This window comes from Protopterus annectens, chromosome 4.part1, assembly GCF_019279795.1.
Source record: "Protopterus annectens isolate FY-2018-M chromosome 4.part1, PAN1.0, whole genome shotgun sequence".
Lineage (NCBI taxonomy): Eukaryota > Metazoa > Chordata > Ceratodontiformes > Protopteridae > Protopterus > Protopterus annectens.
The window spans coordinates 901,718,963-901,732,003 of record NC_056734.1 but is presented as its reverse complement, the minus strand read 5'-3'; the positions used below and the strand labels follow the sequence as shown (position 1 = coordinate 901,732,003).

The 13,041-nt window shown below is 38.4% G+C and overlaps 1 protein-coding gene across 1 annotated transcript in view; it reads right to left on the bottom strand.

Annotated features, from left to right (window-relative positions):
- Nucleotides 1-13,041, bottom strand: part of LOC122801335 (integumentary mucin C.1-like) — a 742,183-nt gene that overhangs the window by 196,200 nt on the left and 532,942 nt on the right. Inside the window, exon 8 of the mRNA XM_044070874.1 lies at nucleotides 9,118-9,270. Within this exon, the coding sequence (XP_043926809.1) occupies nucleotides 9,118-9,270 (153 nt within the window). The remainder of the gene's footprint in view (nucleotides 1-9,117; nucleotides 9,271-13,041) is intronic.

Here is a 13,041-nt window from a genome sequence, read left to right as displayed (position 1 = left end):
AGCATAGGGCCAACACTTACAAGTGTGTGTTGTCAATGCAATTATTTCAAAAGGGTAACATGTTTCTAAAAAGATGCTATTTGCATTTTATAGCACTGAGTTTTAGACCGTGACTCTGGCAACAGTTATTAGTCTAATTCTGGCATTCTTGGAGGACGGCTTTGTGTTTGAGAGATTTTATGGCTTCTCCTAGTTTGCAATCTTCTGAAAAGTTCGTCAGCCAAAGGTTTTTAATGTTATCTTTGACCTCAGAGAAGTAGATGCCAAAGAGGAACGGCCCCAGCACAGAGCCCTCAGGACTCCAGTACTGATTGGCCTGCTACTGGATGAAACTTCACTATCCTGACTTCTTGTCTCCTATCTGTGAGCCAGTAGTCTTATTGCACTACAGCAGGAAGCTGCCCATAGTACAGATATGACTAATCATACTAATCAGCAGTGATATTGGGATATTAGTTGGCATGGTAAACAAATATGGCTAAAGATGCGTGCACCTATACAGTGTGGGCAGTTTGCAAAAACAAAGAAAAGATGTACAAAATGACACTCAAATGTTCCACAGCAGAGGCCTATAAATGGCTCAGTTCTTTCTCTATTAAGCAATTCTTTGAGACTTTTCTAGAAGATCAGGACAGCAGCATGCAGGTGATAGGCAGGATCAGAATGTTTGGTGACTGGTTTTGCAGCTAAAGCTGACATTTTTTATTGCCACTTCATATTGCATGTTACTTTTATGTGGGCATATATGATGCTGCTGTCAATCAAGTTGAAAGGGCTGTTGTCCTATTTTATTTTTAACAATTTCCAAAAAAAAAAAAAAAAAAAGGCGCACAACTATTGCAGAAAGTACTTATGACAAGTGCATGTCAAAAAGTACATTATACTCTGATGAGATACAAGTAGAGGTGAATGTATGAGTTCTTTGAATGCATTGGATGTCTTTGAAAATTAGAAAATTTAAATGAGAAGCCTTGAGCATTTACTTATTGAACTCAAAGGTGATTTTTTTTTATTGCCTTTCTGAAAGTGGTATCCTTACAATGGGATCCTATAGACCCACTGAAAGCACTATAATCGAGTGCTGTCCAGTCAATGAGAAAACAGTGAAACAAGTTTCACCAATGATGTTCATACTGTGAGCAGTACATTTAACAGGACGTTGGCATGCACTTCCTGACTGTAAAATGTCCATAGCTCTGTTTCCCAAGTAGATGACATCACTGCACTGAGTGCCTGCTCTTACTTCCCAGGAGAACACGTGGATTAGTAGGCTCTCACCTCTGGGAGTAACAATGATTTATCCGGTTGTCTAAAGGGGGATAACTTACAGATATTGCAGGGAAGGGGGCCCAAACATTTATTAAAATAAAATAAAATATCTATCTATCTATCTATCTATCTATCTATCTATCTATCTATCTATCTACCTATCTACCTATCTATCTATCTATCAAATGCTTCAAAGAAAAAATATAATAAGACTGGTAACTTTACAGTGGATCTAAAATGATTAAATAATACATAAACCAAAAATAATATTTTTTGCAGGGGCAAAAACCACCCTGCATTTCCCACACCCCTGATAATTATATATACCAACTCCGAGATCACACAACAGAAGGGTAAAGGCTAAAAAACAAGAAAAAACTTATTCACTTTTATGAACATTCACTCTTTTAATCTCTGACAAAAAACATTCACTCTTCTGAGCATTAATTCTTATCAACTATAACCATATATCTACTTAAATATATAATTATGTGTGTGTGTGTGTGTGTGTGTGTGTGTGTGTGTGTGTGTGTGTGTGTGTGTGTGTGTGTGTGTGTGTGTGTGTGTGAGAGAGAGAGAGAGAGAGAGAGAGAGAGAGAGAGAGAGAGGGAGAAAGTGAGTGAGTTTGACCCTGGTAGCAACAAAAGTAAAGGTTTGCATACCTCTGTACCTTTCAGCTGAAAAAAGCTGGATGAAGCCCAAAATAAAAGGGAAACAAAGGCTCAAAAACAGGAACAGATTTTAATTATTGTTCTTATAAAATTACAGACTTGGTTAAATAAATGGATTTTTGTTAGCATGAATTTTCTGAAGGAAGTAAAAGTCTGAAACTCAAATGTATGCCATTATTTAGTAACTTCATTCTCCAATGTCTGGCAAAAAAAGCAAACATTTTAGGAGTAAGGAAGTAAAAAATAAAATAATTTTTTAAGTGTAATATTTGGATGTAAAATGCTTCATCCAATGCCATTAACATATATTACAGCAAGATTGAAACATTAGGTGGAGGAACTATTTTTCACCAAAAATATATAAAAAAGATATAGTAATAAAATAAATAAATCAAACACAACAATTTTACAGACAACCCATTCTCTAAGCACAATAATGCCATCTAGGGTGTGTGTTATTCTGGAAATAATGCCATTCCAGGGTGTAGACACTCCCTGCTGCACCAGGGAGGGTATTATTTCCACAACAACACACACCCTGTTGGGCATTATTGCTTGCTTATCACATTTTAATGGAATACGTAATTGGAATGTAATTGTATGCTTTCTTTGCAGAAGTATAGGATTTGAATGGAGTGGTGTTTTAAGAATGGATCATGATGTCAGTGGATGGAATACATCAGTATTTTTGTATCATTCCATGAACAATTTCATTGACATACATATCAAGTCATGCCTGAAATACAGAGATTCATAAAATCAGGGAGGAAAATAGCCAGAACCTGTATGTCCGACTCAAAACTGTGGGAAAATGGTTGGTAGTATAGAATTTACCAAGTTTCAGTGACAGGAGCATGCATGATTAGTTCAGATGCTTGGAAAATGTCTTACAAAATTTTCTTGCTTAACTTCTATAACTGAAGTAGTGTTAGAGTGGAGAAAATATATTATATTAGAACAACATAAATTCTAGGTGGACACGTTTCAACAAAAATCTTTACATTGTCAAATATGTGGATGTGCACTCATGAGATGTGTCATATAGGATCAGAAGATAGAATGTTGAATTCATTATTTATTCACTACTGCACCCATTTGTTTTTTGTAGTCTGTTACTCTGTGCAGAAACAATTATCATTTTTATAGTACAGATCTCATTGGATATGAGTATTGATCTAATTTCAGTAGCATTCTCTGAATGGGGATATATACACAGCTTCTTACAGCCCATTCCTGTTATGTGTTTTACTTATTTGTGACAGAGCAGGATTAATTTGTTTTACTGCTTAGCACAGTTGGCTTAGTGTTACGATCACAGCAAGTAGCCCTGTTCTGTCTTAGGATGACATTTATTCATCAGAGGATGAGACTGGGGAAAAGGTGCCAGGCAAAAGTGTGATATAGTAGTGACTGGGGCTTAAAACTGTGATTATCAAAATGTTTCTTGCAACCAACTGTACCTCATGTTTCTTGTGAGTTTTGTACATCAGTATCAGCATTGCAGCATCATAGAGTGTTTTCTTCTTATTATTATTCTACGAAATAGTGAACTCAGAAGTAGTATGTATAAATAACAGGAGGATTGGCAATACAGCTTCATATGGTGAGGTGGTGAAAGAGGTGAAGACACAATGTAAAACTGCATTTAAAGTACTATACTGGCTTTCAACTTTCAAATTTTATGGTGAGCATAAACAGCTCTGTGAGTGTACATTTTTGTATCAATCACTGCTGTGTCATGTCTATGATAAGAAGCTCTAGACACTGTAGAGAGATTGTGCTGGTGAGTGCTTTGGTCAGAGGAATTTCAGATACGGGAAACAGATTTAATTTTGGATTTTTTACTCTGAATTTTCCTCTACTGACAAAGAAATGTACGACAAAAATGAGACAATTTGTTTGCAGTTCTGGCCGATCCAGGTAGTAATGTTTTAGCACCAGCCAGTCTTGCAAAAAAACACATTCATAAGTACTAAAGTCCTAATTACGCTAAGTACAGCAGTACAGATGAGGAAATGCAATGACCTTAAATTTCCCAAAGTACATTAATTAAAGCCATTACTTCTTAACAGTTGCCAGCTGTCTGAGGAGCCATGGTGCTGTGTAGAATGGACTGCTGCATAAATCCCTGTCAGTCAGAAAGTGAAAATGTCTAACAGCAGATGTTAGTTGAGCTTTATTCAATAAATAATTTCATTTGTGTTCTGTTTTTTGTTTTTTTTTTGGTTTCTTTTAATCATAATTTATGTATCATTTACCTTGAAAGAAGGAATGCCAGACACTAACATTTCTTTTTCTATCCAGCTGTACCTAAAAACTTTTTCTTATCCTGCTGTTGACAGGAGCATTTTATGGAAGACAGCCATGTTCTGCTGACAGGAGCATTTTATGGAAGACAGCCATGTTCATTGCCAGTGGTGTCTTACGATTTCTTGTAAAAATATGTTAATGTTTATATTCTAAACATCAGTCCATTTATTTACTTCTTTGTTTGTTTTTGTTTGTTTAGTTGTTTATTATGGTATTTGCCAACTAGATAGGTGGGCTGGTCTGGGAACCCTTTCCAGCAACAGCATAGAGCTAAAGTAAGATACACAAATTAAGCACTCTGTATCAACCTGAAGAGTTTAACTGGATCCCAGAAAAACAGTTATTGAGTTTTTGGAGTCTATAAGACCATGAAAAGGGGACTTGGAGGAATGAACCTGACTGACAGAAAGAGGAAGCCAATATACTGACTAAAGAAGTTACTTAGTAAAGAAGTTAGGAAATTAGTGAAGGTGAAGTAACATGAATACATAAAGTAGAAAAATAACAGGGTAACCCTGATAGGTGGGATTATGATCATGAGAGGAAAACAGGCACACAAGAGGTGAAGAGAGCAAAGGGCATCAGCAGAATGGACATAAGAAGAGGCGTATTTGTTTTCATTCACATTAAAGAAAGAAGTAATATAGAAATATACTTCATTAAATTAACAAAAATAAGGAGAAACGAAAGGCTAAGTATAGTTTTTCACTCAACAAAATGGAAAGGGAGTGTCCCATTACATGAATGAAGGAGTATGATTAATAGATATATGGAAGGTTTAACCAGAAGACAATAGTTAAGGAATTGTAGTTCATGAGGAATGAGGGGGCACAAGAAATTAGTGTTAAAGTTTGAGGGAAAGACTACTGAGTGTCATCAAAGAAAGCAAAGAGAACAAAATCAGCAAACTCCAAGTTGCAAACTTGTATGGATTCAACACTAGAAGATACTGCCTAACAGACCCGTTAAGGTTCTATCAGTGGTTTAAGATACAGGTAGAAGACAGACACCCAGGAGATGACATAAATGCAGCTACTGGAACTTCAAAAGCTATCAAATATTGTTCCACTCAAGAGGCTTTATGTCACAAGTTATAATTCATTAAAGGTGTTTAACAAACAAAAAAAAGAGGCTTACAAGTGGCTGAGGTGGTAGAGCTGGGAGGATAGTCAGGTGAGAAAACAGTGGCCGGGGTGCAGGACGAAGGTAGTGCAGCAATGCAAATGCTTTCTAAATGAAGGATGGGAAGTAGTAGTGGTGTATATGGGTCATTACTGCATCCAGTGCATCAAATGAGTTTGTTGTCGATACAACAGATATAATAAACCTCAATGGACATGATGCAAAGATATTGATGATGGAGGGGAATCTGGTCTCTGTGGTGATATGAATAAGTTACCAGAGGGTATTGATAGATATGAAGTCAACTTTAATAAGGGAAAATGCAAGGAATTTCAACTGGATATAACTACAACCCAAGGACTGAATACAGCACTGAAGTAATTTCACTGATAACAAATGGACAGTAGAATGTTCTAGAATAATTGACTTACTACATTGTCAGCTTGCATTTCTTTGAGACCGGGCCATTGAATTTACAAAACTGCGAATCACTGACACATTAAATTCTGTTTTGTAGACTATAAATGGTAGGACAATACTGCCAATAACAGTAGCGTGATTAATTACAAGTTCTTGATGGCAAATAAAGAACCAGTGACACAATGTACATCTGGAAGTATAGGGAGTGTGTACGAGACAAGTAAATCCCAGAGAGGAAAGGAAGCACTCTTCGTAGATGGTTATGTGTGTAATCTTGAGAAAGTGAACAAAATAAAAAGTTACTGGGTGTGCAGACAGAAACTTACTGACTCACTGAAGGAGCTGTGACACTGTCAACACACACTGGAGAACAACTGTGTAAGTCTGTAGCGCATCATCACAGTTGCAAACCACACAAAATAGATAAATATAGTGCAGGTCATAATTTACAATTATGGAAAATACTTTCTAGGGATTCACTGTGCCTTGTTGTGGATGATGTAACATTTCCATCCCTAGAAAGTGTAATCTCTCTGCCATCTTCCAAAGTCATTTTACAAAATGTGAACAGGCTGCAGAGGAAACACCAGATAAGTAATGTGGCAAGTGGCATTTGCTTGAACATCATAGATGTTAAAGACTATCCTACAAAGTATGGCATATTAGTAATGAAAAAATATGTAGACAAGAGTATCAGCATTGCAGTGTTAGTGTTTTCTACAGATCAGACCCTAGCAGATCTCAGCACTGCATCCGCCTCAATGACTGTACAGTATACATGGTTCATAGCACATTGTGGTTATACTAAATATAACACTTCTGATATGCTGTTTAATGTCCAGGAAGTCTATGAGAGCATATAATTATTTGTGGCAAGGTGTATTTGTTCTTTTTGGAACTTGTCACTTACTGCAAGGGTAGGCCGTGGTGTTGCAACAGTTAGCATTGTCGCCTCAAAGCAAGAGGTTTTCCCGTTTGATTCTCGGCTGGAGCACCTTCTGTGTGGAGTTTGCATGTCGTCCCCGTGGTTGAATGACGTTAAAGACATGCAGGTAGGTGCATCCGTGAATGGGCATGCCTTCTTTGAAGGTTGGGCATTGGGCTGGCAACTCAGCACCGTAAAAATCCACTGCCAATCATTAGCGGACAGGAATTCTGCTGTGGTGACCCCTAACCAGGAAAAGCCGAAATACTTTGTCACTTACTGCAAGTGTGAAGCCTGCACTCTGTGACTTTGAATTTCCAGTGATTAAAAGTGTATGCTGCAATATTAATGGTCCAGTAGCTAATGGAAGTTTCTTCTATTTCTTGTAAAACATATTTGAAGAGTGCAAAATCTAGGTCTTTCCACACTTTATGGCACATCAAGCAAATTCCATGTGGAGGTCAAGAACCGATGGCACTACGGTTTCTGGGAGTGTGTGTTGTTATAGAGTCAGTTCTCAGTATTAGGGAAAGCTTTCACTGAGATGGACAGGTTTTGCTGAAATACTTTCAAGATGTCTATGCTAGGAAAGACTTGTAAGTTTAACACATTGTGTACTTCTGTTGCAAGATTTCCTCCCCTATTCCCTATAGAGTTTTGGAATATTGCAGACGTAAGCTATTTCTTGCCACATACCCAAAATTCATTGGAAGAATGGCACAGGAGACTGTGCTGTCTACTTGGCAGGAGAGAGTAAGATCTACAGTTAAAGATGTTTGTGATTGTCAGGGAACAGAATCAAGTGGAAGTCAAACTATGCATGTCTACTGAATGTCAACCCTCACCCAAATGTGAGTACAGGACAGCTAATCAATTTTAAAATTTCAGCACATTTTTGATAAACAAGGATCTTACAGTCTGGATGAATTCATACAAGTCATAGCTCTCTTACCTCCCACATGACATCCTACCTCTAAAGCTTCTATGGTATAGTTTGTTGCTCACTTTCCACATTTTCCTGTTTGAACATAGACAGACTACTTTTGGCTTTATATTCTCATCCTTAGCTTTTCTAAGTGGTGTGTATTATGATTAATTCCCTTGAGAACCTCTGTATATGGGCTGCTGTGAGAAGTTTTTTTTTCCCCTCACTTTTACCTGTTATGTTCCAGAGGGTGAAATGCATCATTGACTGCTCTAGCTATTTTCAATTAAATGGAGTTCGACATGTTGGTGATTTATGCTTTTGTAAATTCGATGTTCTGTTCTAGATGAAATTCAATTCGACTTAAAATCATTGATTCTACTTGCAGCAATAAACTAGCAGCTCCAGAGTGAGCATGCCGAAGCTGATGCAAGCAGCATTATCAATATCAGATGCAAGGAGGGTATGCATTCTAGATTATACTGCCAGTGAAAAAAAAAACTGTTCAGACAGTAACTGAAATGAGATACCTTACAAGGACAAATAAGTCTTCTGTAAAGAATACAAACAAACCTATCCAGATGGTTAAAGATATATACAACAAGCCCGTGCAGTTGGTCATTCTGGAAGAGTTAGTCCTGCTCTCAGTTGCAGTCAGGAGGGATAGTGGGCCATAATGCCATCCATGAAAGTATCTAGAAGAACTGGAAGGATATCGTCCATGAAGAAAAGCTATAGACAGAAGGAAAGGTCAAGATTTACAAACTGAGGGGTGAGTTACAAAATCAATTTAAGGACGTACCTCTTCAAAGAAAGGGTTGAGAATCTGTGGAAGAATGGATTATATTGGATGAACCTGTTGTGAAGTATTAACTCCTTCAGATGACTAGGGGTTGGTTGCTTACTGGAACAATAGGGCAGTTTAAGATGGACTCTCAGTATTACCCTTCTGGCTCTTGTGCATGTGTGAACTGGGAAAAGAAGCATCACATTTGACCTTATTTTGAGTACAAGAGAGGTCACCATCTTTTACTTATTATGCACTCTGATTTCCAGTTCCTGGTGTAGCCACATATCTGATGGCTTCATTCAAGTGTAATGACATCTATGAGAAATAGTACTCTCTGCTAAATAAAACAATCTAGTGTCACAACAGGAAATGCCTGTTGAGATCACAGATGCGCAGGGCTATCATTTTCACACTTCCAAAGCACACTAATGCAGACAAGCAAGTCCTGTTTGAGCCTCAGAAAGTACAGATGTCTGTCGATCATTTGACTCTGTTTTGTACTGTGCTTGCATTGCTCCTCTGCCCACTTTTCTTCAGCATCTACCTTCTCATGGCACAGCCACTTTACATTGTTAAGCCTGATGCATGCAAGCAGTTAAGAAAAACAAACAATCAATAAAAAGAACTATACTGCAATATGTGCTGTGTTTTAGATGAATCAAAAAATCAAATAGATTCACAAAACCTGGTGTGGTTGTGGATGGAGCTGTGGATGTGGATGTTGATGTCTGTGATGACGTTGATGTCGAGGGTGATGTCACTGTTGTTGATGATGTTGATGTTGAGGGTGATGTCACTGTTGTTGATGACGTTGATGTTAGTGCTGGAGTTGGTGTCACTGTCAATGTTGAAGTCAAAGATGAAAATTAAGAAGAGCCAGAAATTACAAGGAGATTGCAATTATGAAGAGTTTGCAATGGATAAGATTCTGAAGAAAATAACAGCTGTCTACATTCAATATAACTGTGATGATCTTCCTGATAACACATTAGCCTGACTATAAAAATGCATCACATCTTTTGACTTTTTATCTGTATAACTAATGTGTACACAGAATAACAGTTTACACTGAATTCATCATCAAAAGATACCATTGTGCCTTGATTGAGGAAGGTAGTTTTCTTCTGTATCATACTGCACTACTCAATCTAATAGACACTCTCCTACCTCCTAGAGCTTAAACCATTTCTCTGAAAATTCAAGTGACATTGGTGGTTATAGAGATAAAGTTTTATTGATGATATTACACAATGACATTATGTACATAAGCACAGGAATAGATTATGATTATGGCTAATATTAATACAGGTAAATGTGTAAGTAAGCATACAAGTACTGCGGCACCTTTCCTTGTTCATTCTGCTCTTGACAACAAAGAACTGTGGTGATGGGCAAACTCTGTAAATTCTGTCATTATCAAATACATTAAGTTTGCAGGCAACTGCACTTGAAGCTTAGCAACAGTGGAAAAAAAAATTACAGTGTACCTTTCTTTTCCACATAGCAGAGGACTTGAATACTCTATCTAGCTCTTTGCATATTATATAATTTCATTGCACATATCTCCATGCATCATAATTAAGATTTACCAGTGTATGCGTCTTAATGTGTGTTTTGCCAGTACAGTGCTCTTTCTTTTATATGGTGCAGTGGTCCAGCGGTAGCATTGTCACCTCACAGCAAGAGGTTCTCCGGTCTGATTCTCAGCTGGGGTGCCTTCTGTGCGGAGTCTGCATGTCCTCCCTGTGTTTGTGTGGTTTCCCCTGGGTGATCCGGTTTCCTCCAATGTTTCAAAGACATGCATTTGGAGTGTTTCTCCCCAGGTCTCTGCTGAAAATTGACTGCTTCCAAGTCAGACTTTCCCAGTTAACAAATGTTAAACAAATAAACTGTTCCTTCAGTGATGTCATTTAGTTCCTGCTTCTGCATCTTGTTGACTTTGCGTTTTGCTGAGAGTTTATGATCATGTTCATTGAACACGTGTTTAATTCTTGCCATTTATGAATGAATACTGTAAACACTCCTCTTGTTGTCCTTGCCTACCAGGCCAGGTTACGTCTGAAAATGTCTTTGGACCAGTTAACTTGCACACTTAACAATAAATAAGCAAACAATGAAAAATGAAACATATTTCAATATAATTTGATATTTAGAAATGTGTGTGGCCTCCTTTGATCCTAAAGGATCATGGGTTTGTGCCTGTATTGGACTGATTTGAGCAGCATTTCCTGTGGCTGTTTAATCCAATTTGGGAGTGGCAGTCCTTTCCATACTCTGAGCAGCAGTAGGCAGATGTCAGTCTGGCATTATGGCCAAGGATTTCCTGAGGGCTCTCCTATCCTTTGCTCTCCTTGCCAAGGTGGTTTCATACATAGTGAGAGCTGCCTTCACTTCTCATTTCCAGGCAATCTTGTCTGAGGCAAGAGAATACCAGGTGTTTCAGTTGTTCAGACCACAGAGGTCATGTTTGTATATGTACTTGTAGTGCAGTTTGGGTCACCCTTTCTGTCCCTTTCCAGACTCCAGCTCTCCAAAAAGGAGGTCTTTTGGTATTTGGCCATCTGTCATGCATGAGGCATGACCCAACCAATATATATATCTTTGCTCCAGGAGGGTGAACATGGAGGTGATATCTGTCCTCTCAAGCACTGTGCTGTTGGGGATGTTGTCCTGAGATACCAAGTATGTGCCTAAGGCAATGCATATGGAATTCATTGAGCCACTGCTCCTATTGTGAGCTCAGAGTCCATGTTTCACTGGCATACAGTAATGTGCTCACAACACAGGCTGTGTAACCCTGCACCTTGGTGTGCACAGTGAGCTTATTATTAGCCCGTACAAACACAGGCTGTGTAACCCTGCACCGCGGTGTGCACAGTGAGCTTATTATTAGCCCATACAAACACAGGCTGTGTAACCCTGCACCGCGGTGTGCACAGTGAGCTTATTATTAGCCCATACAAACACAGGCTGTGTAACCCTGCACCGCGGTGTGCACAGTGAGCTTATTATTAGCCCGTACAAACACAGGCTGTGTAACCCTGCACCGCAGTGTGCACAGTGAGCTTATTATTATCCCCTACAAACACAGGCTGTGTAACCCTGCACCGCGGTGTGCACAGTGAGCTTATTATTAGCCCGTACAAACACAGGCTGTGTAACCCTTCACCGCGGTGTGCACAGTGAGCTTATTATTATCCCCTACAAACACAGGCTGTGTAACCCTGCACCGCGGTGTGCACAGTGAGCTTATTATTAGCCCGTACAAACACAGGCTGTGTAACCCTGCACCGCGGTGTGCACAGTGAGCTTATCTTTATCCCCTACAAACACAGGCTGTGTAACCCTGCACCGCGGTGTGCACAGTGAGCTTATTATTAGCCCGTACAAACACAGGCTGTGTAACCCTGCACCGCGATGTGCACAGTGAGCTTATTATTAGCACATGCTCTCTTTGCCATCCTGGAAAATATTGTGGAGACTTTTCCAATGCACTAATTGATCTCGCTATTAAATGTCAAGTTGTCAGAAATTGTAGATCCTAGGAACTTTAACTCATGGACAACCTCCAGTTCATAGTCACTCACCAAGATTGATGGTTCATTGCCCACATTTTGGCCCATCAACTGGTCTTCTTTAAACTGACTGCGTGGCCAAATTCCATACATGCATCTGCAAAGCGAGTCATGAGTGGCTGATGTTCTTGCTGAGTGTGATCCACAATAGCTGCATCATCAGCGAACAGGAACTCCCTTAGCCACTTCCTAAGTACCCTAGCCTTTGATCAAAGTCTTGACAGTTTAAAGAGGTTGCTATCTATTCTGGTTCAGAGAAAGATTAAGCAAACATATAATCATGGCAACTACAAAATGACTTTTAGCCTGTAAACATCCCCCAGATTGTTGTATCTAGACTCAATGTAACTAGTTCTCCCTGGAGTTTTCTCCTTTTTTTTCTTTCTTTTCACTTAATAATTCATTTTACCTCTGTCTTCTGCCACTTTATTTCCTGACCTGTTTATTGCCTCAGTGAGCAGACATTTTGTTTGGTTAATGGTGACCATCAGTTTGATGCTAATATACTCATACCAATCACTATACTTTTCAAATTAACCATTCCCACTTGATTATCGACAATGCAGTATACTGAATTCATGTTATTAGTTTGCCTTCATTTTCCATTGTATATGTCAATAATTTCTTTATATCCTTATGATGGCATTATTCCTGTGAAACATTCATGAAATGTGTCCTGGTTTTGAGTTACCAGATAAATCCTTTCATGATGACAATAATGTGTTCTATATTTTTAATTTTTGTTACAAAATGTAGGTTTTTCATTTTTAAAAAGAACACTTAGTAAAATTGCACATAATTAGTGGCACTAAGTTAGTGGCACTAAGTTAGAATTAACTAAGTAAGAGGATCTCTTGTGGTCAGGAAACACCAGCCAGCTGGTCAAGAAAGCACACCAATGTGCCCACTTTTTTTTTCCAAATATTTTTATTAAATTTAAACACATGAAAATATTACAAACAATCTAATGTATGTTTTGACTAAACAAATATATACAATGTTTACATTTGGCCTAATATAAAAATATTTCAAAA